Source organism: Nothobranchius furzeri, chromosome 6, assembly GCF_043380555.1.
Source record: "Nothobranchius furzeri strain GRZ-AD chromosome 6, NfurGRZ-RIMD1, whole genome shotgun sequence".
NCBI classification, from domain to species: Eukaryota; Metazoa; Chordata; class Actinopteri; order Cyprinodontiformes; family Nothobranchiidae; genus Nothobranchius; species Nothobranchius furzeri.
In genome coordinates this window covers 77,319,924-77,346,543 of record NC_091746.1, presented here as the reverse complement: position 1 = coordinate 77,346,543, position 26,620 = coordinate 77,319,924, and the positions used below count along the sequence as shown (strand labels likewise).

Below are 26,620 nucleotides of genomic sequence, written 5' to 3'. Positions count from 1 at the left end.
AAAAAAGTGTGCATGAGAGAGAACGCTCCGTTATCCTTGTGCTCACACTGTTTACAAATAGCTTCTGGCCTTGCAGCTAACTTCTTCTAGCAGTAATCTGAAACTGATTTCTCCAAATAGCATGCCGAACTTTAGCTTACCTGTCGAGCAGAAAACTAGCAACTGAGGCGTCTGTGGGGAGCCCAACCTTCGTTGAAAAGAGTCTCCTAAAAACACTTCAGGCACTTTTCCCTTCCGACTGCCATTTTCAAAGAAACCCATATTGCGTATTGCTCTACACATAAACAGAATGCACATGCACAGGAAGTGAAAACGAGTCCAGGAAGGAGCCCGTACGACGTCGGCCTTGCGTGAAAGCTTCACCAGAATGATTGACAGCTATGTGGAGCAAAGGTTCAGATGATCCACTCGGAAGAACACGATCCTCTGCTATACCTTTAAACAGGTGTCATTTTACGACACTAAGTAATAAATGACATTGTAAAACCCTCCCTGCACATTCTCAGGAGGACACAAGAATTTACATATGAATGCTGAAAATTCACAAAAATGTGTCATTTACGGCTCAGCAGTCTGGTTTGTGCAAAATTGAATTAAAGCCTCTGTAAAAGAAGACCGATGTGCTTCAAGTAGACAAACAATAAAAAGGTTCAAACAACGAAATGTAAGCTAAGTCCACTAAAGAAGCTCAATTTTTTGAGGAACTTGGAAACAATCACAAAGCTTTTAAATTGAAAATCTTCTCAATGGACTCCATTTAGATTTTTTTTCTGCAGATATGCAATTTGTGACAAAAGGAAATGACAGTGGCAAATGCAGAGTGAAAAAAGCTCATAAAGACAGTGAGGCTGTTATTTTATGAGCTTTTAAAGAAAAGCTGTCACAGAATTTGCTTTTTAAAGTCTTCAGGAAAGCTTTTATCTCTCACCCTGCAGCGCTGGACCAGCCAAACGCCTCTTCTTCTCATGTTTACTACTTCTTTTAGAATATTTTCCAAAATGAATCCAGGTTATCTCTCAGTCACGATGGGCTCCACTGAGAGGATATCAGTCCTCCCAGTGAGGGCCTGTCTGGCCGTGAAGAGCACATGTGCATCTTTCATGTTGTGTGATTGACTGGACGAAGCGTGGCTCTGCTGCAGCGAGTCCTGACTCAGCTGCGGCAGGGCGTTGCTCGGCCTCGAGGACTCGTTGTTGTCAGGCCAGGCGGCTCGGTGGCAGGGAGCACACGCGACTGCTGGGCGATGCTCCGGCGCCGACACCACCGCCGCTCTCCGCCTCCACTGGCACCTGTCGAGGAGGAGGCGCAGCTCCTGGCGGAAGGTGGGGTTCAGGCAGCAGTAAATGAAAGGGTTGTAGCAGGTGGAGCTCATGGCGAGCCAGTGAAAGCAGAAGTACAGAGCGTTGGAGGACTGGATGGCCTGGCTGGAGAGCAGCACCACGTAGCAGTTGAGGGGAAACCAGCAGACGGCGAACACCCCCACAACCAGGAGCAGCATGGCCAGCGTGCGGCGGCGCTTCTTTCTCCGGGTGGCGTGTTGGGCTGTCGTCGTGTCGCCAATGGCGTTGTGGCGCCACAGCCGACGGGCCATTGTGGTGTAGGAGGCAGTGATGATGAGCAGCGGCAGCATGTAAAGCAATATGAAGGTCAGGAGGTCAATGTACTGCCAGTAGACGTCTGATGGCTCTGGGAAGTCTGGCACACACAGGCTTCGCTCTTTTTCCTTACTGGAGACGGAATGTGGAAAAAAATGGCAGAGATGGAAAAAGTAAATTAGACCAGTCACAGTTCAATTGTGATAAAATCAGTAGTTTAAAACAGAATTCCAGAGTATTCCTCCTCTTAGGAATCATTATCTATTTCCCCTGATGCCAGAATTCAGACTTTGTGTATTTTTCATGTTCTGTAAATGTCAAAAACTTAAAATAATTAAAGAACCAGACTTCACAGAACTCAGAGCTGATAAGAAAAAAGCGAGAGACAAAGAAAGAGGCTAGATTGTAATAAAACTTTATCAGATGTCAGAAAAAAATCTATAAATCACAATAACAACATTTCTGTTATGTTTTATGACTCCCAACCTGACTCCCCAACACAAATAACTCATTCATCACTGATTAAATGTGCTGCTTGTGTTTATCAGATATTTACCTTTTCATCCAGGATTTAAAATTAATTTAGTTTCTTGATAATTTCTCAAAGCAAAGTATTGAATTATTAACTCATTCACTGCCATTGACGACTAATGTCATCATTTTAAATCCAACCGTTCACTGCCAATTCATTTGCATTTTTTACTGTGTGGGCATCAGAACGAGCCCCCGCACCGTGAGAACAAACCTCTCAGCTCTAAAGCCGATCTTCATCCGCATAAGTCACACGTCATGTGACCAGGAAGCAGAAAATCCATGTGTTAGGAGATCGTTTTGATCCGCTGCTGTAAAAAAAGTGAGGCTCGAACCGGAAAAGCTTCTGCCGATCACAATTCAACAACGGATTATGAAAGAACGGACAACGCTCTAAACACGCGGATTCTTCCTGATGTAAGACGTGAGTCTCCGCTTTGTTTTGGTTGTTTTGGTGTTGAAATCATCCTAGCGTGCAACGTTCTGTGACTCTTAAATAAAAAGTAAAATCGGTGAGAAACACTGGCGGCGAATGAGTTAAGAAAATGGGAATAAATGGATGATTTTTTTACATTCTGCAACAAAATATCTAAAGTAGGAATTATAACACAAGTAGTCATTGCAACAAGGCTCATGAAAAAGACTAACGCATAGCGAAGAGGAGATTTTAATTTAGGTCTTACTAATGGACACTAGGGGGTGCTGAAGGCAAGCCAAAACTGCATTGTATCCCTTTATATATATATATATATATATATATATATATATATATATATATATATATATATATATATATATATATATATATATATATATAATGTTTGTAACACCACCTTCAGTTGAACACATGATGGAAACATTGTTGCCATTGTGAAGAAGCAGAAAGAAAACTCAGTGTCTAACAGTCTCTTTCTGTGACCACGTAATGGTCTTTATAGATGTATGGTTGGAGAAAAAGTATTTGTGAGAATAGTGATGGATAAACACAGAAGCAGGTCATCTTTTCAGCTTAGTCACAGCTAGAAAGGTGCAACTACTGCACAGCTCCCAGGTCTGTCATCAAAACACATCAGCCACATTTTCTTCTTCTTAAAAAAACAGAATAAAATCTATAAAACAAACATCAAGATTCCACACAGATTTGGAGCTGGTACCAAACAGAATGAATATGAGTCATTTTTCCACCTACAAAGCCAGAATTTGACTGGTTTCTTCTAATGTTGGATTCCATCATGAAAAATGCAGCAGAAATTGATTTAATATCTATTTAAATTTATAAGAATATGTAAGAAAACAGCTGACAGTTGTTAGATTTTATCGCCTAAAGCTATAGTTCTGTATTTTTAATGCTTGAAATGACCAGAATGATGAAACTGACATTTGTTACAATACAGCATTCTTCCCAAAACACCAAACACAAAGTATTTCTAATAAAACACCCAAACATGTGTGTAAATGGAACAATTAGTTCTCCTGTCCACCAATTAAAACTCACAGTCATTTTTCTTTAGATTTCTGCGCAATAAACAATATTTTCGCTCCATTTAATTTGAACTTGTTTAGGCTGGTGGTTGACTGAGCTGCAGTTTGCCTACACGACATTGCAGTGAAGCATTTTCATCTAGATTAAAACCAAATGTAGTTAAATTGAAAGTGTTTCAATGATTTGCATCATGATTAGCTGTGATGAAAGGCAGTATCACCCATTGTTCTGCCAAGTTACAGAAAAGGGAAAAAAAAGTTCTAGTGAACAGCCTGAAATGTGCAGGTTTGAGTAGATTCTTGTGAAAAATATCACATAGAGGAGAAAAAAAGCTGCCTGTGAGTTCCGGTAAAAATGGCTGCCAAAAAGAGAAGGTGGCTGCTGATAAAAAGCAGTTATTACACAGCAGAACACTGTGGTACAAACTTCACAAAAGGTTGTGTTTTTTATTTATTTATTGTACAAAAAAACATAGTTTGTTGAAATTAAATAGAAATGTATCCACATCTTTATTTATATTCAGAATCAGTGTAAATGGATATGAGCAATAAAACTAAAGGAAGGAGATGTAAATTACGGGTCCTGAAGACTGACAGGGTTTATAAAAGCATTCTCCTTCAACATTATTTGGCTTATTATTTATTTATTTATTTTTTCCCAAGAAAAGTCCTCAAAGGTGTGGGACACTGAAAAAAATTATAATCCGGAATTTTATTTCTGTCTATAATCAGTCTATAATTCTGTCTACAATCAGTCACTCTGAGTTTTTCATGCAGGCTGAACATGAAACTAGTCTCCTACACCTATCTCCTGCATTAGCTTCTGATAGAAAATAGATGGTGAAACTCTAGGATTACCAAATCCTGACCGATCTACGTCACACTGTCACCTAACATTCATGGACTCTTCCATCTTGACTCATGACAGGGAAGGCTGTTGTTAGTTTAGCGTCTAGAAAACAGCTGAGAACGTCTCTGTTAGTAGAAGCTATCCGTTAGCATTAGCAACTCCACCACACAGCAGAACTCCTTCAGGCTTGTGTTATTTGTGGAGATAAAACATCAACGTTGCATAGCAAACAGATCAATGGAAGAGTTGCATTGCTGTTAGCCAATCACAATAGAGGAGTCCAAATACTTGTACTTCCTGATTCTGCCACATCTAAGCCACCCCCCCGGTTGTCACACAGATGTGTTCATGTCACACTGTGAGAACTCCAGAAAGGTGGCACACTGCACGATGCAAGATTTCTGTGACATCTCGCTCCAGGTGGACACGCTACGTCATGAGCGCACCTCCCGAAAGCATGTCACTAAGCCGACTGCTAGCCAAAAGAAAGCTGAAAAGATAAACAAGCTCTGCCATTAACACTTCTTTTTAGAGTCAGCTCATCTTCCTCAAAGAGGAAGAATGGTTTTCAAAACCTTTGCTTTGGCCTCAGACTCCTGCTGCAGGTCTCCTGAGCTCCTGAACTGAGCTGTCAGCTGGACATTCCTCCTTCTCTTTCTTTATACATAAAAAAAACACTAAACTACATCTCCTCTCACAGATCACATAATCACAGTTTTCACAAATCAGATGATGGTCTAAAACAGTAGTTTAATTATTTTAATATAACTACAGTTTCATTTGGGCTATTAACAAAAATAAAAACTGGTGTGTTGTTTACATCGACATATAAATATTGGACAATGAGTTTCCAAAGGCTCCAATAACACATTTTTGAAGAAAAATGGGAGGTGGCCACCACCGCCATTTTGACCGTGTCACAGGTTCCGTCAAGCCCAGACAATTCCACAAAAGGGAAGAGAGGTGGAGCTGAGGGTGAGGCTGTAAGGCTGGGATCAACTGACGACACCTGGTCGAACTAGCTACAAGCTAACCTGAAGCTAACCCAAAGCTAACGCGGAGGTGGGAGCTAAGCTAATGGAAGTAGCAACCTAGCTACAACCGGAGTTAACTGTGCACAACACCAGAGCTTCTGAGTCAGAGATACGCCGGGCTGACCCGGTTAAACAGTACATGTTAAAATCTAAGCTCAGCTCGGCAGTGACCTAAAATACATAAATATAATTTTACTTACAGAAAAAAATGAAGTGGAGACTCCTTGGACTCTATTAGTGCAATTAATGCCACAGCAAGTCATTTTGTGCAACAATTGCACAAAAAATATTGAAAAAAGAATATACAAACGCAGACACTCAAAATCCCGGAACAGTTTCCAAGCCAGACCGAGGCTCTACTGAGGCCTTTCCACGGAGCTAGCTCTGTGGTCACATGGGTCTGATGCTCATTAATTGTACAGAATTTTAGGCTTTTAATACACTTAAACAGAAGAGTGAGAAAAAAATTCACCCCCCTCAGAGTTGTCATGAGTGTAAACTAGATCATTTTTATCCAAAAACATGTTTTGGTACCAGGCTGTAAACATGTTTATTTCTGCTGTGAAATTGGTATTTTTAACATGGGAGTCAATGAGGATTTGCTCGCTTCTGACACCAGCCCCCAGCGGATGAGGGTGGAACTGCAATTTTTGTCACTTCCGCATTGGCCTCAATTTTTCACCTGCATTGTGGGGGCTTGGTTGTTTATAATCCGGATTTTAAACATAAATTGAAACCGATGCTCAGAGAGGAGGAGTCTTGCTGCTGCAGTGTCCCAAAGGTGTGTTTACATTGGTCGATTCCAGACAGGAGTCTTAGGTTTAGGGTTAAGACTGTTTGCGGCTGAGTTTGGTCATGTTTATCGCTCAAAAAGGTGTTGCAGAGCCGGTCCCACTATGCTCACAGACATACAGGTTCACCGTATTTTGTCACAATTCTGCTTCAAACTGACTGTGATTTAAAATATTCTGACAAAGATATTCTCAAAATGTTGTTGAAGCTCCACTGATCACGTTTTACAACAAAAAGAAATAAATGAATAACTCCTAACCTGCAAATCCAGAATCATGCAATTTTAAGTTTTGATTTAATTTTGTCTCTGCAGCTTCATTACCACTCCTGGAAAACTCGATGTTTTCACATCATTTCATCATGGCAGTGTTTCAACACTATTTAAAAAAAAAACTAATCCCAGAAAAGTAAGACTATGTTTAAATTCAAGCTTTCAACTCAAGCGTGACTCTGGTCCCTTGGGACAGAAAGCCTATAAGTCTGTTTTTGAGCTCATTATGCATGAGAGTGTGCAGACGGGTTCACCTGTAGGAGAAAGTCAGGAGTTTTTGGTAGATGGCGTGTGGGAGGGAAAAGCAGCTGGCCATTACCCAGATGACAGCCACCCAAACACCACCCTGTGCTGGAGTCATGCGTGGTCTTAGAGGATGTAAAATAACCTGGAAAAATAAAAACAACACAAACTAATCAGGGACTAGAGTTCACAGCAAACCCACACAGGCTGCACCAAGATAACAGATCTTTGTGTTTTTCTGAGGGAGTAAAATCACCCAGGCCAATTTGTGGAGCAGAGGAAACCAACTAGAGGGAAAAGAGCAAATCCGGTCTTTATGTCGTTGCTAATTAACCTGCAGCTCTATGTTATATCAGAGGAAGCCTTTAGCTGGGTTCACAACATAATTAAATGTCAGTTTGTTTGCTGTAGATATGAGTTCTTTTTACAGATGACCAGAGAGGATTAAAAGAAGACAAATTGCACCAAGAATACTCGACAGGCAGCAACCAAACAGGAAGAAAAGATGCATTCTGCTTCTTTCTAAGCTGCAAGATAAGGAATTAAATCCAGTTATGGGCACAGCTGAAGGCTGTTGTTGAAACAGTTGTTTGGATGCTGTTTTTCTTTTCTTTATTTTTCTGAACTGACCTTGTGAATCTTGTGATTGCAACACAAATATGCTAGTTCTGTTTTTGTATCTATAAACTTAAAAACTTCCTTGTTTTGTTTTTATTTAAAACTTTATCCATAGATGCCTTCAATGCCTCCCAACCACAAATAGATTGTTTATTTACTCCATGCTCCTGTTAAGAGCCTCGCTGCAGAGTTCTGGACCAACTGAAGGTGGTCAGGGGCTTTTATGTTAAAACATATGAAAAGTGTGCTACACTAATCTAGATGAGAGGAGATAAAGGCATGGATAACTATTTCAAGTTCATGTTTTGACAACAATCTTCGCAATTTGGAGATATTTCTGAAGTGATAAAAACAGTTTCGGACCGATGTTTTTGAGTGGCCTTGAAGAGACCTTGATTGGTCACAAATAAAACCCAATTTCCTCAAGTTGACTTGATGGCAGAAGTTAAATGTCCAGATTGTTGACTAATTATAGGAACCAGTGGCAATAATAAGACTTTCAACTTAAACTGAAGGAAGTTATCATCTAGCTAGAAAGCTAACAGACACTTTAGGAGTTCAGATATTTTATTAAACTCAGAATCCTTAAAGGAGCAGTACAGCTGAATGTCATCTGCATAGAGGTGATAAGAGACATTATGAAAAGAATCAATTGTCTGTCCAATAGGAGGTATATATAGTAGAAAAAAGGGTGAACCCAGACCAGAGCCTTGGGGTACCCCACAGAACAGATCAGTGGAATCGGACATGATTTGGTTTATTCTGTTAGAATGGTATGATCTGAACAGTTCCAGAGGTCCCCCACAGAGTCACAGATAATGTTAATTAAGGTGATTTGATCAACAGCGTCAAAAGCTGCAGAAAGATCCAACAATACTAAGACTGTGAATTTCCCTTTGTCTGCAGCCATAATGATGTCTCTGGAAACATTCAGCAAAGCTGTATCTGTTGAATGTTTTTTTTTAATGATAACAAGATTGGAATTTGTCGAAACTTTTGTGTAGTTCTAAAAAAGTAAGCATAAGAGAATGTTATGTAAAAAATATCACAGCTTAATTCATGGAATATTTTTCATTATTCTTCTAAAATGTGCTTATCAATATAAAATTGTATTAAAGAGGGAATTTTCCCCAATAATGCAAATTATCATTGGGGTGAAAGTCTTAGGGTGTTTCTCAATGTCAAGGCGCCTGGCCTTGCGAGGCAATGTCTTGCGAGGCCAGGCGCCTTGCTTATGAGGACACTGTCCTTCCTTGGTCAAAGAAAATGGTTAAATGGAGCATACTTGCATCACGTGACCGCAGCTTCCACGGCGGTCACCTAACGTCACAGGACACGGGAGATAACGTTATATTTTATACATATTAGTTTCAATATAAATATATAACGAGACTTTTACTTTTTAAATTGTGTATATGTTTATTAAATAAATAATATAAGTGAGTTACTACCCGCTAGCCACCGAAGCTGTAACTACTAATTAAGCAACTAACCAACAATAGATAACTTCTTTGGATCAAAATAAAACATTTTAAATTAGTTGACTTACTTTTAAACTTGAAAATTGTCCCTGAAGTAGCTGCCAGCTTCTGATCCTTTTGAAAATACTGCAGTGTGTTCTGGGTAATTTGTGACCAAGGCTAGGCTAAGACACCTCCCGTGTATCCTCGCTCAGCTAGCTGAACGGCTAACAAACGGAGAACACACGCCTCGGTAGAACATGAACAGTGAAACATGTTTTGGCAGCTCCCGATGACGTATCTCCTAGGCAACTGGGGCGGGGCCAAGACACCAAGGCAAGGTTCCTTGGCATTGAGAAACACCCTTAGTCTGTCAATCAAGACAAGCAGGTCGAAGCAAGTTTGTGATTGGCTGATCATTCAATCAGACATAAGCAATCACACACAGAGGATCGAAATAGGCCTGAAGGTACAAAACATATTCATGTGCACAAATAAACTAATTCGCGTCTGGCGAGCTGATAAAACTGAATGGTGTTTAAAGATTGGCCAATGGTGTTGGAGGTAGAAATAAATATGTACTACTGCATATATTTTGGAATATAATAGAAACTCTAAAACTTTATTATAAACCATCACTATCAAAGAAAGGGAATTTATAGTTTTTCTTCAATATTATAACTTTTGTGAGTTTTGTATGATTTTGTATTTGAAGTTTCTCACTACCACATATAGCTCCTTGTAGTTCTCTGAGCACCTCAACAAGAACAAAAACGTAATAATGAGCATAGCTAAACTTAAGGACTACAAACATAAACTGAGGGGTGTGTAAAAAACAGGAAGATTGACAGATTCACCAACAAACTGAACCCGTGCAAGAGGAAACAAGGGAAGACTGAAAAGGAGAACAAAAGAAATAAAACAAGAGTAGATGAAGCAAACAAAGTGCAAATAAACTAAAACCATAAAAAAGAAAATATGGAAACTAAATCAAACAAAAGACCATGTCAATAGGCTTTGTGTTTCTTAGCAGCAAAAGCACTTTGTGTCATAATTTGCCAGAAACATCTTTTTTAAACAGCACACTGTTGTGTAAAATTCCCCCAAATGTTCGGTCTTTCTGCATCAGAGGAATCTGGAAGATCAGTGCCTGGTATCAGTGGCCTTTGCTTGGTGTAAAAGCCTCATAAGGCCTGTCTGGAGTCTAAATCTGTCTCATATTGAAAACGTTTGGTGCATCATAAGACGGAGGGTTAGATGAGGATAACCACAGCCTGCAAAAATCTGCATTTTAGTGTGAAACAGTCACAGATCATTCTAGTGTTGTTCTTTGTTCCTGTGTTGCTTTCATAAGGGTGTTCAAGGCTGGTCCTTCAGAGCGATACAGATGTTAGAGTTTCTTCTGCTTCAGCACACCCGAGTTTACTCAATTGATGATTACCAGGCTGAACAGGTCATTCAACCATTGAAACGGGCGTGTTGGAGCAGGGAAACAACTAAAACATGACACACAGGGCCATCAAGTGCCAGGGTTGGACACCACTTGCTTAATATAAGTAGTACAGAACATAGCTGCTGAAAGAAACAGCACGCTGTGGTATGCTGGTCTAGCATGGAGGTCCAGAGATTATGTTTAGCAGCCAAATGAGGAGGATCTGAGTGAAGCGCCATGCTGTTTACTTTTTAGATAGACTACATTTCAGCTTTAAAGTGATTTATTTCCAACTTCTCTGTGAGGAAGAGAATTCTTTATTACTGGCCAAGTAATCACAAACAAAGTAATCACACACACACACATATACTCACTGGCCACTTTATTGGGTACAGGGTACTAGTAACGGGTTGGACCCGCTTTAGTCTTCAGAACTGCCTTAATCCTTTGTGGCATATATTCAACAGGTACTGGAAACATTCCTCAGAGGCTTTGGTCCATACTGACATGACAGCATCACCCAGTTGCTGCAGATTTGTCAGCTGCACATCCATGATGCGAATCTCCCATTCCACCACATTCCAAGAAGCTCCATTGGATTGAGATCTGGTGACTGTGGAGGCCATTTGAGTACAATGAACTTATTGTCATGTTCAATAAACCAGTCTGAGATGTTTCGAGCTTTATGACATGGGGCATTATCCTACTGGAAGTAGCCATCAGAAGATGGGTACACTGTGGTCATTAAGGGATGGACATGGTCAGCAACAATACTCAGGTAAGCTGTGGCGTTGCAGTTGTAGCGTAATCAATGTCCTGTTTATGACCTAAAGGTCATGATCTGCTGTGTCTGCTCGAGCAGAGACATAAAGTCTCTGACAGCCTAATCTACATGAGATAGTGGCCAAGGTCTCTCATGCACTCTGCTCATCTGAACTGCTTTACCAAGCAAAGACAAGAACTATTCTGAAAAATATATAATCAATAACTTTGTTAATTACCAATAATCATGTGAGCCCAATGTTCAATCAATCTGTGAAATGACAATGTTAATTACTTGATATTATAATCCTGTGATCAGCAGTATTTTACTTGATATTATAATTGGATATTTGCACTAGACACTAATGACACGTAATGCTAAAGTCACACGACACATTTCCTCTTGTCTCACCCAATCAGAACCTTCGTTTCTGGGGCTAGGCGTGGTTATCTGTGGTGTTTGTATAAACCCCCTTTTTGCATGTCAAATTCTGATTCGTAAGTAAACCAAAATATGACAATTATAAAAACTATTCCACGCCACCTTTTCTTTAGTTCAAGCGTTCTAGAGGGGTCTCAGACCGGCCACCCGGACTCCCTCTTCAGCCATAAAGAACCTCGACAAGCTGGATAAAATCTGTTGCAATTTACACCTGACCGCAACGGTTCCTAAAGAATAAAAGCTGAACCTCACGACCCCTTCAGGGTGTCGGAGGCGTCAGTGATAACCTGTCGTGACCTGGAAGCATTCCAAGACTAGTTTGGTCGGCACCGCTGCTTTTCTACCAGCTTCGGTTCCAAGGAGGGTCTAAAAGGACCTCGGCATTCGGGATCTGATCGGAGGCTTCCCCTGGGTATGTAGACTGATAGATGGCGTTTCATGTGTGTTATATATCTCCTACTAAAGTTCAGAGTGAAACATTCACTCCCACTCAGAACTAACTGCTTCTCCAGATCCGCTGATTCTGATAACATTCCACACACACACACACCATCATTTCACGTCTCACTCCACCTTAGTCCATCAGTACACAGAGTGTTAAAGTTAGTCTTGTTTAAATTGTGTAGAAATACATTTCTTAACTATTTTAAACCTGACTCTCTCTCTTTCCTTGGAGTTAAAACGAAGTGTCGCTTAATCCCTGAAATAAAAAGTTCTGATCTTCTGGTTAAAATAGTCAAAGATCCATCAGATTGATATTTCATATTTCTATGGAATCTCACATTTTATGGCTCATAAATAAGATGTAAACGACTCATCTCTTTACACAATGATGATCAATTAGTACTAAGAAACCCAAAATGTCCCCCATACCATTACACCAGCAGCAGCCTGATCCGTTGATACAAGGCATGATGGATCCACGCTTTCATGTTGTTAATGCCAAATTCTGCTCCTACCATCCGAATGTTGCTGCAGAAATCGAGACTCATCAGACCAGATAACATTTTTCCAGTCTTCTATTGTTCAATTTTGGTGAGCCTGTGTGAATTGGAGCCTCAGTTTCTTGTTCTTAGCGGACAGGAGTTGCATCCGGTGTGGTCTTCTGCTGCTATAGTCCATCTGCCTCAAGGTTCGACGTGTTGTGGGTTCAGAGATACTCTTCTGCATACACTGGTTGGAACGAGTGGATATTTGAGTTACTGTTGCCTTTCTATCAGCTCAAACCAGTCTGGCCATTCTCCTCTGACCTCTGGCATCAACAAGGCATTTTCGCCCACAGAATTGCCGCTCACTGGATGTTTTCCCTTTTTCGGACCATTATCCATAAACCCTAGAATGTTTGTGCATGACATCCCCAGTAGATCATCAGTTTCTGTAATACTCAGACCAGCCCATCTGATACCAACAACCATGCCACGTTCAAAGTGTGTGTCTGCTCTATCTTCTTGATCCCCAGTGAGTCGTGGAGGATGGCTGCTTATACTGAGCCAGGATTCTCTGGAGGTTTCTTCCTGTTAAAAGGGAGTTTTCCTCTCCACTGTCACTGCATGCTTGCTTAGTATGAGGATTGCTGTATAGTCACTGACACTAGTCAGTGACTTGATGCAATTTGCTGGGTTCCTTATATAGGAAACATTATTTCTGATTGGCTTAATGAACTGTGAATTGGAATGTTTATTATGTGAAGTGCCTTGAGACGGCTCTTGTCGTGATTTGGCGCTATATAAATAAACTTGAATTGAATTGAATTGAAAGTCACTTAAATCACCTTTCTTCCTCATTCTGAAGCTCGGTTTGAACTGCAGTGGATCATCTCGACCACCATGTTTCCACCATGTGATTGCCTGATTAGTAATTTGTGTTAAACAGCTGGACAGGTGTACCCAATAAAGTGACCAGTGAGTGCATGTTTCCATATAGAAAATAATTGAGATGTTTAAGTGACAAAGAAGGCAGAGCAGCTTACTAAGTGTGTGTTTTACTGATTCACGATAAAACTGAAGATATTCTCTCCTGCAGCGGGGGTCGCTTTAGTCATCAGCACCACTAATGGTGTGACCCACGTTTGTTGTGACAGTTCTGTACAGAAATGATGTGGAGTGACAATTTGTGGTAGCAAAGCCACCTGCTGTGGAGGAGAAGTGTTTTGATGAGTTTGTGCATGATACTGAAGACTGTAAGAAAATAAAAAAGATGTATTTAAGGAAAAAGCCTCAACAAAAACATGAGTGGATGTGATTTGTATTCATTTTGTTTACCAGCTTCATCCCCGGTACCAGGTGCATCAAGTGCATCTGTCCTCTGATGTTTGCACCATCCACTCTACCACTCTCTATTCATGGGGAAAGTGATTTAGCTTTTTCCTTTTTTGATAGTAAAAATGAGGGTTCTGCGTGGGTTTTTGTACATTAGAGTGACTAACTGACTGCAGAAATGTGAAGTGAATCCTCCCATCCTGTGCATGATTATCACCTTTGTGTGTTTGTAAATGAAGGCTGGCGTGTTAGCTGGTCTTTAATAAGACCGCGCCAATGAAACGTCCATTTGAATTCATTATAATTCACTTTAATACATATAAAGCTAGCAGGTGGAATATATTCCAGATTAAAGGAGCACATTGAATAAACATCTAAAACAGCTGAATATTGTAGACATGATACATAATAAACATCCCAGACGGGTGGATTTCTGAGGTTATTTAGGAGGAAAAAAAACGTCATTCTCATTTACTCTGATTTTAATCTAGTTTCTGTTTTCCTGCAGATTTGTTGCCTTGTGTTGCTCACATGGTGCTGTTAAGGGCAGCAGTCACTCAACAGGTTGAGCAGGTTGTCCAGTAATTGGAAGGTTGCAGGTTCGATCAGAATTCTGCTGTTGTGTCCTTGGGCAAGACACTTAACCCACCTTGCCTGCTGGTGGTTGGAGGGACCGGTGGCGCCTGTGCTCGGCAGCCTCGCCTCTGTCAGTGCGCCCCAGGGCAGCTGTGGCTGCATCGTAGCTCATCATCAGTGTGTGAATGTGTGAGTGAATGGATGAATGATACACTGTAGTGTAAAGCGCTTTGGAGTCCTTACTCTGAGAGGCACTATACAAGCGCGGGTCATTTATCATTTAAGATGCTGACAAGCCGATCAGAAGGTGCTGAGTCACTCTAAATGCATTGAGCTGCAGGTGGAATAAATCTTCATTTTTTCCTTTTTTGCATCATCTAAAAGGTTCTCAAGAGGTTGCCAAGGATATACAAAGATGGCCACCGACCGAGGAGTTTAATGAAAGGATCAGGATTTCTCATTTGGATTTTTTTTCTTTCAGTTTTTTAAAGACTTGACTTTCTGACACAGTTCATCTGCTACTGATTGACTTTTTACACCTGGCATCTTGTCTTTTCACCTCTAGTTGCCCACTTCTCCAATAGACACAACCTACAGACACCTAACTAAAAGCTGCCATGGTCAGATACAAGAACTGGACAGAAACTGGATGAAAGCTGCTTTCCGGAGTTTTCCTCTTTCAGAAATTATGTACGATTTGTCAGAAATCCTTAAAAGTGATTATTTTATCATGTACTGTAAAAGAAATACGCCTTTTTTATTTTTTTGCTAAGCACGCCCCCTGCCCCGCAGAGCTCCGTGCAATAGGAAACTGAGCGCCGACCAGAATTCAATTCAATTCAATCCAAGTTTATTTATATAGCGCCAAATCACGACAAGAGTCGTCTCAAGGCACTTCACATAATAAACATTCCAATTCAGGTCAGTTCATTAAGCCAATCAGAAATAATGTTTCCTATATAAGGAACCCAGCAAATTGCATCAAGTCACTGACTAGTGTCAGTGACTTTACAGCAATCCTCATACTAAGCAAGCATAAAGCGACAGTGGAGAGGAAAACTCCCTTTTAACAGGAAGAAACCTCCAGAGAATCCTGGCTCAGTATAAGCAGCCATCCTCCACGACTCACTGGGGATCGAGAAGACAGAGCACACACACACACACACACACACACACACACACACACACACACACACACACACACACACACACACACACACGCGCGCGCGCGCACACACACACACACAAGACAAAGTAATGTGTCTATAGTTATATTGTGATTTCTTAGTAAATATTCTACTTGGTGAGAGATAAACTTTATTGTATTTATCCTAATGGATCTATAATTAAACGGATAAACTAGCAGTAGAACATCCAACGTCAAGGAAAGCAAAAAGTTATTATCAGGAGAGGGGTAACGTTTTAGTGGTTAGCAGCAGTGTGCTAGACGATGGCCTCCTCCATGAGGCCACCACAGCTCAGCAGAACGTCATTGTAGCTTCTTCTGGGGAGAAAAACACTTAGAGAAAAAATAAAGTTAACAGCTGAAATTGTAGAAAATAATACAGTTAAAGAGCAGATTGTAGAAGAAAGTAGTAGAGTGTGAAAAGTGGTCAGTATGTCCTCCAGCAGTCTAAGCCTATAGCAGCATAACTACAGAGATAACGCTGGATAACCTAGCCTTTTTAGATGGAGGCATGTTGGAGGCAGGGCAAGGGAGAGCCATCTTTACCGACTGTACACTCCATCTCCCTCTACTCCCCCACTTGTCCAGATTTAGGCTAATATCAGATTTTAACCATAGGCCCTATCAAATAAAAATGTTTTAAGCCTAGTCTTAAAAGTAGACCAAGTGTCTGCCTCACGGACTAAGGCTGGGAGCTGGTTCCACAGGAGAGGAGCCTGATAACTAAAAGATCTGCCTCCCATCTTAATTTTAGATATTCTGGGAACCACCAGTAAACCTGCAGTCTAAGAGCGAAGTGCTCGGTTAGGAACGTATGGAACAATCAGATCACTGATGTATGATGGAGCTTGATTATTGAGAGCTTTATATGTGAGAAGAAGGATCTTAAAATCTATTCTGAATTTAACAGGTAGCCAATGTAGGGAAGCTAAGACAGGAGATATATGATCTCTCTTTTTAATTCTCGTCAGAACTCTAGCTGCAGCATTTTGGACAAGCTGAAGACTTTTAACTACATTCTGTGGACTTCCTGAGAGTAATGGATTACCATAATCCAGTCTTGATGTAATAAAGGCATGAACTAGTTTTTCAGCATCACTCCTGGAAAGGATGCTTCTAATCTTAGCAATATTCCGAAGGTGGAAAAAGGAAATCCTGCAAACCGGTTTAACCTGGGATTTGTATGACATGTCCTGGTCAAAGATAACACCAAGGTCCCTTACTTTGTTCGCGGAGATTAATGTAATGCCATTCAGGTCAGGTGATTGACTAAGCAATTTCCTTTTCTGGATTTCTGGTCCAAAGATGAGAACTTCCGTCTTGTCTTGATTTAAAAGCAAAAAGTATAGAGTCATCCAATTTTTTATGTCCTCAAGACAAGCCTGTAATCTACCTAACCGATTAGGTTCATCAGGGTTAATGGATAAATATAACTGAGTATCGTCAGCATAACAGTGGAAGTTTATCTCATGCTGTCTAATGATTTTACCAATTGGGAGCATATATATATATATATATATATATATATATATATATATATATATATATATATAGTAAAAAGAATTGTTCCAAGCACTGAACCCTGTGGTACTCCTTGACAGTTTCAGTACCTTCCAGAATGAGCTGTTTCAGGGCTCTGTCACTTTAAGTAAACAAGCTGGAGCTGGCCACACACCCATCTATTTCACACTGTGTGTGTGTGTGTGTGTGTGTGTGTGTGTGTGTGTGTGTGTGTGTGTGTGTGTGTGTGTGTGTGTGTGTGTGTGTGTGTGTGCGCGTGTGCGCGCGTGTGCTCGTGTGCGTGTGTGTGTGTGTGTGTGTGTGTGGTAGTGGTGGTGGTGGTGGGGGGGGGGGTTGCTTCACCATATCCAAATCTTCAGAGGAAGTAACTAATAAACTGAGGAACTCTTCTGCATTTACATGGATAATCAAGACCTTTATTTTGTTGCTGCTTGTTTGGGCTGCATGGTGGCGCAGTGGTTAGCACTGTTGCCTCGTAGCACGAAGGTTGCAGGTTCGAAACTCGGCCTCGACTGTGGCCTTTATGCGTGAAGTTGCGTGTTCTCCCCATGCATGCGTGGGTTTCCTCTGGGTACTCCGGTTTCCCCCACAGATCACAACATGCCCTATAGGTTATAAATTGCAAGTCGCTTTAGATAAAAGCGTCTCCTAAATGAATAAACATAAACATAAGGAGAGAAAAACACTGTTACCTGCTGACAAAAAGGCCCATCTGTTTAGTAGACATCTGTCCTCTTAACTTTAAACGAAGTCGCTGCAGTCTGCTCTTGAAATTTCCTCACTAAATCCACTTCTGCTAATTTACCTCCTAAATGTTTCAGCTATGGGCAACATGTATAAAAACCATCTGTTTCCAGGCTGTGAAGACATAAGTCAGATGATTACTTTTATTGTTTAAGGCAATAAGAGGAAATCTGAGGAGAAAAGGCCAGCTGAATGGGGGGGGGGGGGGGGGGGTTAAAATTGTGGGTTTTATTGACAAAAATAACACAGATTAAACTGGATTCTCATTTCTTGATCACATTTTTACCTAAACTAGCAAAAGCATTGATGCTATGGGAAGTTAGAAAGGTTTATAACTTCATGAACCACAGTTGCAAAACGTAAACAAGTCCTTGGCAGCCTTATAGGAACACTTACTGTACAATGTAGTTTTACTGCTGATGCTGCTGAGAATTTTGTTTCGATGCTGAAAATTAATTATCCTCCATGAATAATTGATGTTCGTCCAAGGCTTGCTGTAAGGGGTGAGTCTGCAACATTTAAGGCAGACTTACCTTGTAGTTAACACAATTATTGATAAGCATGGGAAAATGTGACTTTTATTGACTATTAATGCTAAAAATGACTAGCTACAGCCCAGGATAGGTCGTTTTTCTTGCTTTAGAAACATGTTTAGTTTAATAATGAGAAATATCAAGCAGAATCTAAAAATTTGTGGTGACAAAACACTGTGTGTGTGTAAGACACACACACACACACACACACACACACATATACATACATACATACATACATTCATACATACATACGTGATACATGTGTGTGTGTGTGTGTGTGTGTGTGTGTGTGTGTGTGTGTGGACTCAGAGACAACCTGCAGATTTCTGCTTTAAGAAACATTATATTTCATTATAAGCTTTTGCTTTTAAGCAAACAATACAGAGAACACATATGATTCCCTCCTTGTGAGATGAAATAATTAAAGCATCCTGCAAATCCGAGTCTTAATGAGAACTATTTGAAACAGAACAGCTCCAAATATTCTCACAGAATATAGTATTTTTTTTTTTGTTTCAGAAATTGCTGCAACGTCGGGTTAATAGTCAGGTGTTTTCAAGCACAGAGAATGTCATTTTATTTTTTTTCTAAATAATATATTCTCTTTCCAAGTGTTAAGTAACAATGAAATGAGACTTGAAAGAACATGTTTTACCTCTGGGGCGGTTATCACACATCCCAGCTAGCATTAAGTCAGCAGTGAGAATGACTATTAATCACTACAATCAGTTTACCATTCACTGCAGTCTTTGTGTTTATTATGACTCATATGGTGATGAAAAGCCCGGCTAGCACCACCTACAGCAAACCTGGGCATTTTACGGCCCGCGGGCCACATACGGCTCTTTGGTTGTCTTTGACCGGCCCGCGTAAGGTTAATTGGAAATTACAAAATAAATGTATTTTCTCATTTTACATCATGCATGGACTAAGGCTGCATTGCTTTTATTTTGAAGTTGTTTTTTTACGTACACAATGACACAATACGTTTAGCTACAGGTGCCCGCGGTTGACATGGTGATTGTAGCCTGCAGAAATGTCCGCTCATGCAAAAAAAAGAAAGATAGATGCCGAATGCAGGATTTTCAACAAAAATTGGACTGCTAAGTATTGTTTTACTGAAGTAAAGCCATGTGTTTGGTTTGCGGGGAGGAGACTGCCGTGTTTAAGGACTACAATTTGAGTCGGCATTACGACAAGAAACACTCGGAAAAATACAAGAACTTGTCTGATGCTGAGAGGGCACGGACATCCGAAGCTTTGCTAGCAAAGTTGCAAAAGCAGCAAGGCTTTTTTACTAAGCTTCACACATCCAGGGAGGCAGCAACCAGGACCAGCTTTGTGATATCCCACAAAATAGCTAAAAACAGCAAGCCGTTTTCGGAGGGAGAGTTTGTCAAAGAGTGCATGGTGGACTCTGCCGCACTAATATGCCCTGAAAAAAAGGTGCATTTGAGCAAATCCCGCTGTCCGGGCGAACCATGACCAGGAGGATCGAGGACATGGTGGGGAACCTGGAGCTTCAGCTGCAACGTGAAGTGGCAAGTTTTGACTTTTTCTCATTAGACGAGAGCTGTGATGTCCGGGACACAGCCCAGCTGCTCGTATTTGTCCGGGGATAACAGACTTCAAGCTCACAGAGGAGCTGGCAGCAATGCGGTCGGTGAAAGGGACAACGACAGGGAGTGATCTTTCTACAGAGGTAAATGCGTGCATGGACACTCTGGGATTGAAATGGGAGAGACTGTCAGGTGTCACAAGAGACGGTTGTCCAAATCTTACAGGGAAAAATGTCGGACTTTTGAAACGCATGCAAGATAAAATGACAGAAATCGATGCAGGTCAAAAATTGGTGTTTTTGCATTGTATTATACACCAACATGTGTTGTGCAAGTCAGAGCTAAAAATCAACCATGTTACTGATGTTGTTACTAAAATAATAAACTTCATCAGGGTGCGGGCAATGAATCACAGACAGTTTGTCGCTCTCTTGGAGGACTCCACACAGCTGTCAGATGGCTCAGCCTGGGGAAAGTGCTGAAGACGGTTTGGGACTTGAAAGCAGAGATTTGAGAGTTTTGCGAGAGGAAAGGCAAAGACATTCCAGAGCTCTCAGACGAGGATTGGATGGCAGATTTTGCATTTGCTGTTATGTGACTGCACTGATGAATGAACCGAACACCAAACTGCAAGGCAAGGGCCTTTTTGTTCATGAAGTGCACAGCCTCGTGAAGGCCTTCATGAGCTGCAGTTTCTTTCAAGGCAACTGGAATAGCAACACTCTCACTCACATGCAAACCCTGAACGAAGTCACACACTCAGCTGATCACCTCAGCAGGTACTCATCCATGTTAGGAGCATTACATGGTGAGTTTTCAAGGCGTTTTGAAGATCTCAGAACAGTGGAGGATGAAATGCACATGATTTCCTCTCCCTTTACCTGCAGTGTGGATAATGCACCCAGTGATGTGCAGCTGGAACTCATAGACCTGCAGTCTGATGCAGTACTGGCAGAGCACTTTAAGTCAGGATCTCTGCTGGATTTCTACTCTTCTCTTAAGGAGGAGAACTTTCCAAACCTGAGGAGACATGCTCAGAAGATGTTGGTTCTCTTCGGCTCTACCTACATTTGTGAACAAACATTTTCAATGATGAAGTTTACAAAATCCAGGTATAGATCCTCTCTCACTGATGATCATTTGTCAGCTGTGCTTCGCATCTCCACCTCAGACATTCAACCTGACTTTGATGCACTCGTTAAAGCCCAGCAGAGACTAGATTTCTCTCACTGAATAAGAAAAAAATCGCTTAAAAACACGAAATAAGGTGTTTGGACCACAAATGTAGGCAACTAGCAGTGAACTGGGACACTTTTTTTAAACCTCCTTCTCAAGATCACAGTTCAGTGATTTTATTTTACAGACAATAATGTGTGTCTGTAGAATGCTAAGAACCTCTCTCCAACAATATTTGAAACTCAAAATGTGTTTTGGAGTGAATGTGACTGAAACTGTTAACTAATATAAGTCACAAATGTTTAACAAAAACCAAATGTGCACACTTTGTTTACCATTGCCTTGGGAAAATTGAATAAATCACATTTTTGTAAGCCAACCTCACTTTTTCCTTTTTGCTCATTTATAACATATAGTCTACTCTTACCAGCTTGAAAAAACAATGGTATTTACTGCTTTTTATAAAGAAATACCATTAATATTATGCATAATTGACTTCAGCCTTTTGGCCTGGCCCTCCACAATATTTTCTGTTTCTCATGTGGCCCCGTGGAAAAATTAATTGCCCACCCCTGACCTGCAGCATGCTTAAGACAGTTCAGGCTCTTTTCCAGTGCCGTTCCATGGTGGAGAGATCACCAAACGCTCCTGCAACATCTCTACATCCTTTTATCTACACCCTGCTTTTCAACACCGTCACCACTGAGAGCATGACTAGTGTTCTTCCTTCTAACTGGTTTATCGTTGGAATCAGTAGTAACTGCACTGGTACATCTTCCTTTGTACTGTTGGACAAAAGCATCTGCCCAACACATAAACATCATTGTTGGTATTGTACAGTTAATGTTATGTAGTGATTAGAGACTTTTTTGCCAGCAGGAGGTCTCATTTAATGAACTTCCAAATCAGACCACATGCGGGAGGCGCTGTGAGAAAGGACCCACGGTTATATTCTTTGCAGACTGATTCGTAGCAGAAATGCAAAGAGAAGTTTGAAACCCTGATTTGGTGCAACTGATCCAACAGTCACAGATGAAAGTACAGAGGAGAGCAGGAGGTGTCATGGAGTTCACTTCAGACACGACAAGAACTTAAAAAGGAGAGAAAAGAACAGACCAATCTTTTATCTTGCATCCGCAGATAGACACAAACTTCCTTTTTCTGTCTTTTGCCATTTCTTCTTCAAGGGTTTAGAGGAAAATCTCAACAGGCATTTGATCTTTTTTCTTTGAAATTTTATCTTTTGAAATTGGATATTTTGCATTTCTTGACTCCTTCTAATCCTCTCATCAGATGATGCTAAGAATCTGATTCTTTTCAATGGTTCCATGTCCAATGAGTGCAGCAGTATTACGATTCATTAAAATCCACCTTCAGGTGGCCGGGAAATTACTCCTTTACAAGAGGTTTGTGAAGTAAGAACTAAATCATCTGGGTTTGCTGAGAAGCAGCACAGAAGATTTGTTTAATCTGAGGTTTTTTGGAACAAAAACTGAATTTATTCAAATTATTTGAAAGAGACTGAAATGCTTAGAAATAGTTTTACTCTAAAGTTTTATCGTTCTTGGTTCTTTAAGACCAAAAGGAAAGTGACATTGTGATATAATGATTAAACTTTAAAGTCAACAGTATTAAAGATGGCGGTCACCAGAGGTGTGGACTCGAGTCACACTCGAGTCATTATTAATGACTTCTGACTTGACTTGATAAAATCTATGAAGACTTACGACTTGACTCGGACTTGAACGCCAGTGACTTGCGATTTGAATCGACTTGCATTTATTGACTTGTTGATGACTTGAGCTTATTTGATATTTTAGCACAAAAGTGGCACGACATGGACAAAAATCATAAATCATTCTTCGTTCCAGATGTTGAACTTCTAAATGCAGCAGCACTTTGCTTAGAATCAATTTCAGTTACTATAGCTTTAGCTAAAGCTCAAGAAAAATCTACAAGTGAACAAACTAGTCTACTGATTTGGACCAAAATTAAAAACTGCAGGTGTGAAAATAATTTTCTCATCTACATCTTGAGCAAAAGAAAACATAATTTTATTTAAAAAACTGTTTTTGACAACTGTAGGAGACAGTCTGAATATTCATTGAGTGTTAATCATCCATCCTGCAGCAATTAAAGTGATTTCACAGAAAGCAGAACGGCACTAATGACAGCTTTCATCTCACCGCTCACAAAGGTGCTCTGCAACTTGCTGAAATGAGCTCTTCTCACACTGCTTTATTTTTTGTTGCCTCTTCTTTTTTTCTTGTCGTCTGTAATCTGGAAATCAATCAGAGCTCCATTACATGAAGGACGTCTCAGTTCCTGCACCTTGAGGATGGACTGGGGTGAAGGGGGTTGTTGAAAAAAGCTGTATTCTTTGCACTGTTGAGTCATAAACAGGTGATGCCTGAACGTTTCTCTTTTAGGTGCGAAATTTAGAGGAATCAGCATTGCTTTGTCCTCTTTATTATCTCTTTACCTCCCCTGTCTGCACCTCAAAAGGGGCCAAGTTAAGATATTTGATGAGAAGATGAGGAAAGGAATAAAAAGTGATTTGATTTCTTAGACAAACCTGTCGTCGGTCCAGAGCTATGGCGGTGAGGGTGAGAGTGGAGACGTGCAGAGAGCAGTACTGCACAAAACGGCTGATGTGACACATTATCCTCCCAAACACCCAGGTGCTGTTCACGAATCTAACCTGATGGAACACACAAAGTGTAAAACTCATCACACCCATCCAGTTTAGTCAGTCAAATCAGCACCAATTTAAAGGTGCATCATGTAGAAATGAAGTAAAAATGACATCCTGTGGTAAAATGTTGTTACTGCAACCACTTAAAAAAACTGGAGCTTTTAGCCGGCCATCGTCAAATTACAAATGTCAGCCCTGTAGTATTAGCTGGCAGGACACACAGCAACCCCACACTCACTGATGGTAACATTAGTTAGTCCCTCCTTCCTTTTGTTTTTGACAGGAGAAAAACTGACAATCCTGCAGCCAGCTGGATATGAAAAAAATGACTGAAACATTAGACTCTTTTGGCATTTTCTCACAGTAAAATTATCACTATAATCTCACATATTGCACCTTTAACAACCTGAAGTGATCTAATCATCTTATTAGATGGTCATCAATCAGCTTTACCCCTAAAACAGCAGATGATAAAGATTTTATTTGCTGGTTTTGGGAAACCACCAAACAACAACAGAAACATTCTGGCTAATTTGATCTGATTTTTAGAGAGAACGATTCAAATATAGAGGCGGTTTGATTCCAGGCTGGATTAAAAGTTCTTACCAGGGTGAAAGGTGTGTTGAGGACCGTGATGAAGATATCAGCCACAGCCAGGTTTAGAATAAACAGGCTGGTGGAGGACTGGGTGCGCTTGTTTTTGACCACCACATGACACACCAGCGTGTTCCCGAACAGAGAGACGATGATGATCAGAGAGTAAGCGGCCACCAGCAGCGCCTTCACCCTGCCGTCCTGAGACTCCTTCCCGCTCCTTTTCTTGTTGGCCAAAGAGCGCCAGTCCTCCAGCAGCCCTTCATCAAAGTCCAAGAGGAAAAAGCCCGAGCTCCGATTCCCAGGCTGTCCCGAAACATTCCCCAAACTCTCCGTGTGAAGCAACACGTCCTCCCCTGGAAGAAGTGAGGAGTCGTTAAGCGTGCGTCCCGCACTGCTCACCCAGAACAGCGCGGACAACCAGACGCACGCTGCTCTCATCTTCCCTTCTCCTGGTGGCGTTAAACAGGTGGAACTGTGGGGGTGAAGCCCACTGCTGTTCATCAGCAACAAGTGGTGTGGTGCGCCTCAGCAGCGCTCCTGTTCTTAAACAGGTGCATCAGCGGCTCGTGCGCCGCACGCGCGCGTCTGCATGCGCTCCAGGCGAATTGATGAGGATGGAAGATCTAATTCTTTATGAGAAATTCAAGGAAGTCCTCCCTGACACTAGGCATTAATTCTACATATTTATACTTAAGCATTAGGATGTGTTTAAGTCATTGTCTTCTGTGTGTGTGGGGGGGTGTGTGGGGGGGGTGAGGGTGGGGTTGGGGGGGGGGGGACCAGAAATTGTGTTTTACAGCTGAAAAGCACCAACAGCAGCAAAGGGGAAAAATACGGGAGATTTATTTGGAGTCAGGTTGTCTCTGAGTCCACACACACACACACACACACACACACACACACACACACACACACACACACACACACACACACACACACACACACACACACACACACAGCGGATTGATCTATTAAAAGCCTCTTCTGATGGACAGTGACCTTTCCATCACCGCACTTTTGAAGGTCAAAGTTCAAACCATTTCAGACTGAACCATTAAGACATTATTTACGGATCCTTCCGAGTCCCTAAATGGATTGTAGATGACAGAGCCCTCAATTGTCACGGCGCTTGAGCCATTTTACTGCTGAAGAGGACATAGAGCAGGGCTATTCAGTTTGGCCTCGAGGGCCGGTGTCCAGCTTGTTTTAGTGGTTTCTCTAGTCCAACACATTAGATTCAGTGGCTGAATCACGCATGCAGCAGCTCATCAGGCTCTGCAGATGCCTGTTGATCACTTGCTGATTGAAATCATGTGTTTAAGCATGGTTAAAACAAAAACGTGCTGGATATCGGCTCTAGGCCCAGAGTTGAATAGGCCTACCATAGAGCTATTTTGACTTAGTTTTTCTTTAGATTTTCTTTTCTTTTCTTTTCTTTTCTTTTCTTGTCTTTTTTCAGATCAAGCTGCATTTCTTTTGGTAGTGAGACAGTTTCAGAAGAAGAAGAATACAACAAAATGCATCAGGTATCATCTTCAGATAACAAATAACTCCTCAAGAAATATTTTCCCATCAAAAATTTGCAACACAATGATGTCACAATATGACAACCAATCATGGTAGCACAAGTGTCATAACATGACTCAACAACCCTAAGATGATGGTATCTCCATATGTTCAGAACATAAATCTGCTTGTCCTCCCGCAGCACTCACAAATGATTCTCCTCTCAGGATGTTTATTTGTGTAGGAGGTGCTTTCAACTGCATTCAACAACACTTTCTGTATATTTGCAGTGCTTCCTTGGGTTATATAATGACTGCCCCTTGAGAGAAGAAGTTTTTACCAACTTTGCAGAGAGATTTGGTGAGAAATTTGAGTAATAATACAAATTTAGTTTAGTTAAGAAGTGTAGTGGCCCTGAAGTAAAACTGAATGCAGTCTTTCTGCCTCGTAAAAAGGGAAATCTCATGGGTTAGATTGATTTGGCCTTTAAAGTGACATTAAATTACTTAATACTAGATCTTAAGTGGGTTGCATCATCTTTGACATTTTAGAGCAAATGGTACACTACAGTGTGTGGAGACAGCAGAGGGGATCCATTTGAAGCTTTAGCTAAGTGAGATGAATTTTCTGACCCAGCTTATCGATCATGACTCCTGGAGATGTTTTTGTCTACATGGATTGCTGTTTTTAAAGGGAGTCTTTGCAGTTGTGCTTTGCTTTTAGCACCCCCTAATGTCCAGTTAGTAAAACCAAA

At 41.0% G+C, this 26,620-nt stretch overlaps 1 protein-coding gene across 1 annotated transcript in view; it reads right to left on the bottom strand.

Moving 5' to 3' along the window:
• gpr83 (G protein-coupled receptor 83) overlaps positions 1-24,962 on the bottom strand; it is a 45,999-nt gene extending 21,037 nt beyond the window's left edge. The window contains exons 1-4 of the mRNA XM_070552825.1: positions 24,370-24,962; positions 23,644-23,769; positions 6,810-6,943; positions 141-1,727 (exon numbers count right to left, since the gene is read on the bottom strand). Of these exons, the coding sequence (XP_070408926.1) occupies positions 1,010-1,727; positions 6,810-6,943; positions 23,644-23,769; positions 24,370-24,861 (1,470 nt within the window). The 5' untranslated portion in view covers positions 24,862-24,962 and the 3' untranslated portion in view covers positions 141-1,009. The remainder of the gene's footprint in view (positions 1-140; positions 1,728-6,809; positions 6,944-23,643; positions 23,770-24,369) is intronic.
• Positions 24,963-26,620: the final 1,658 nt, after the last annotated feature.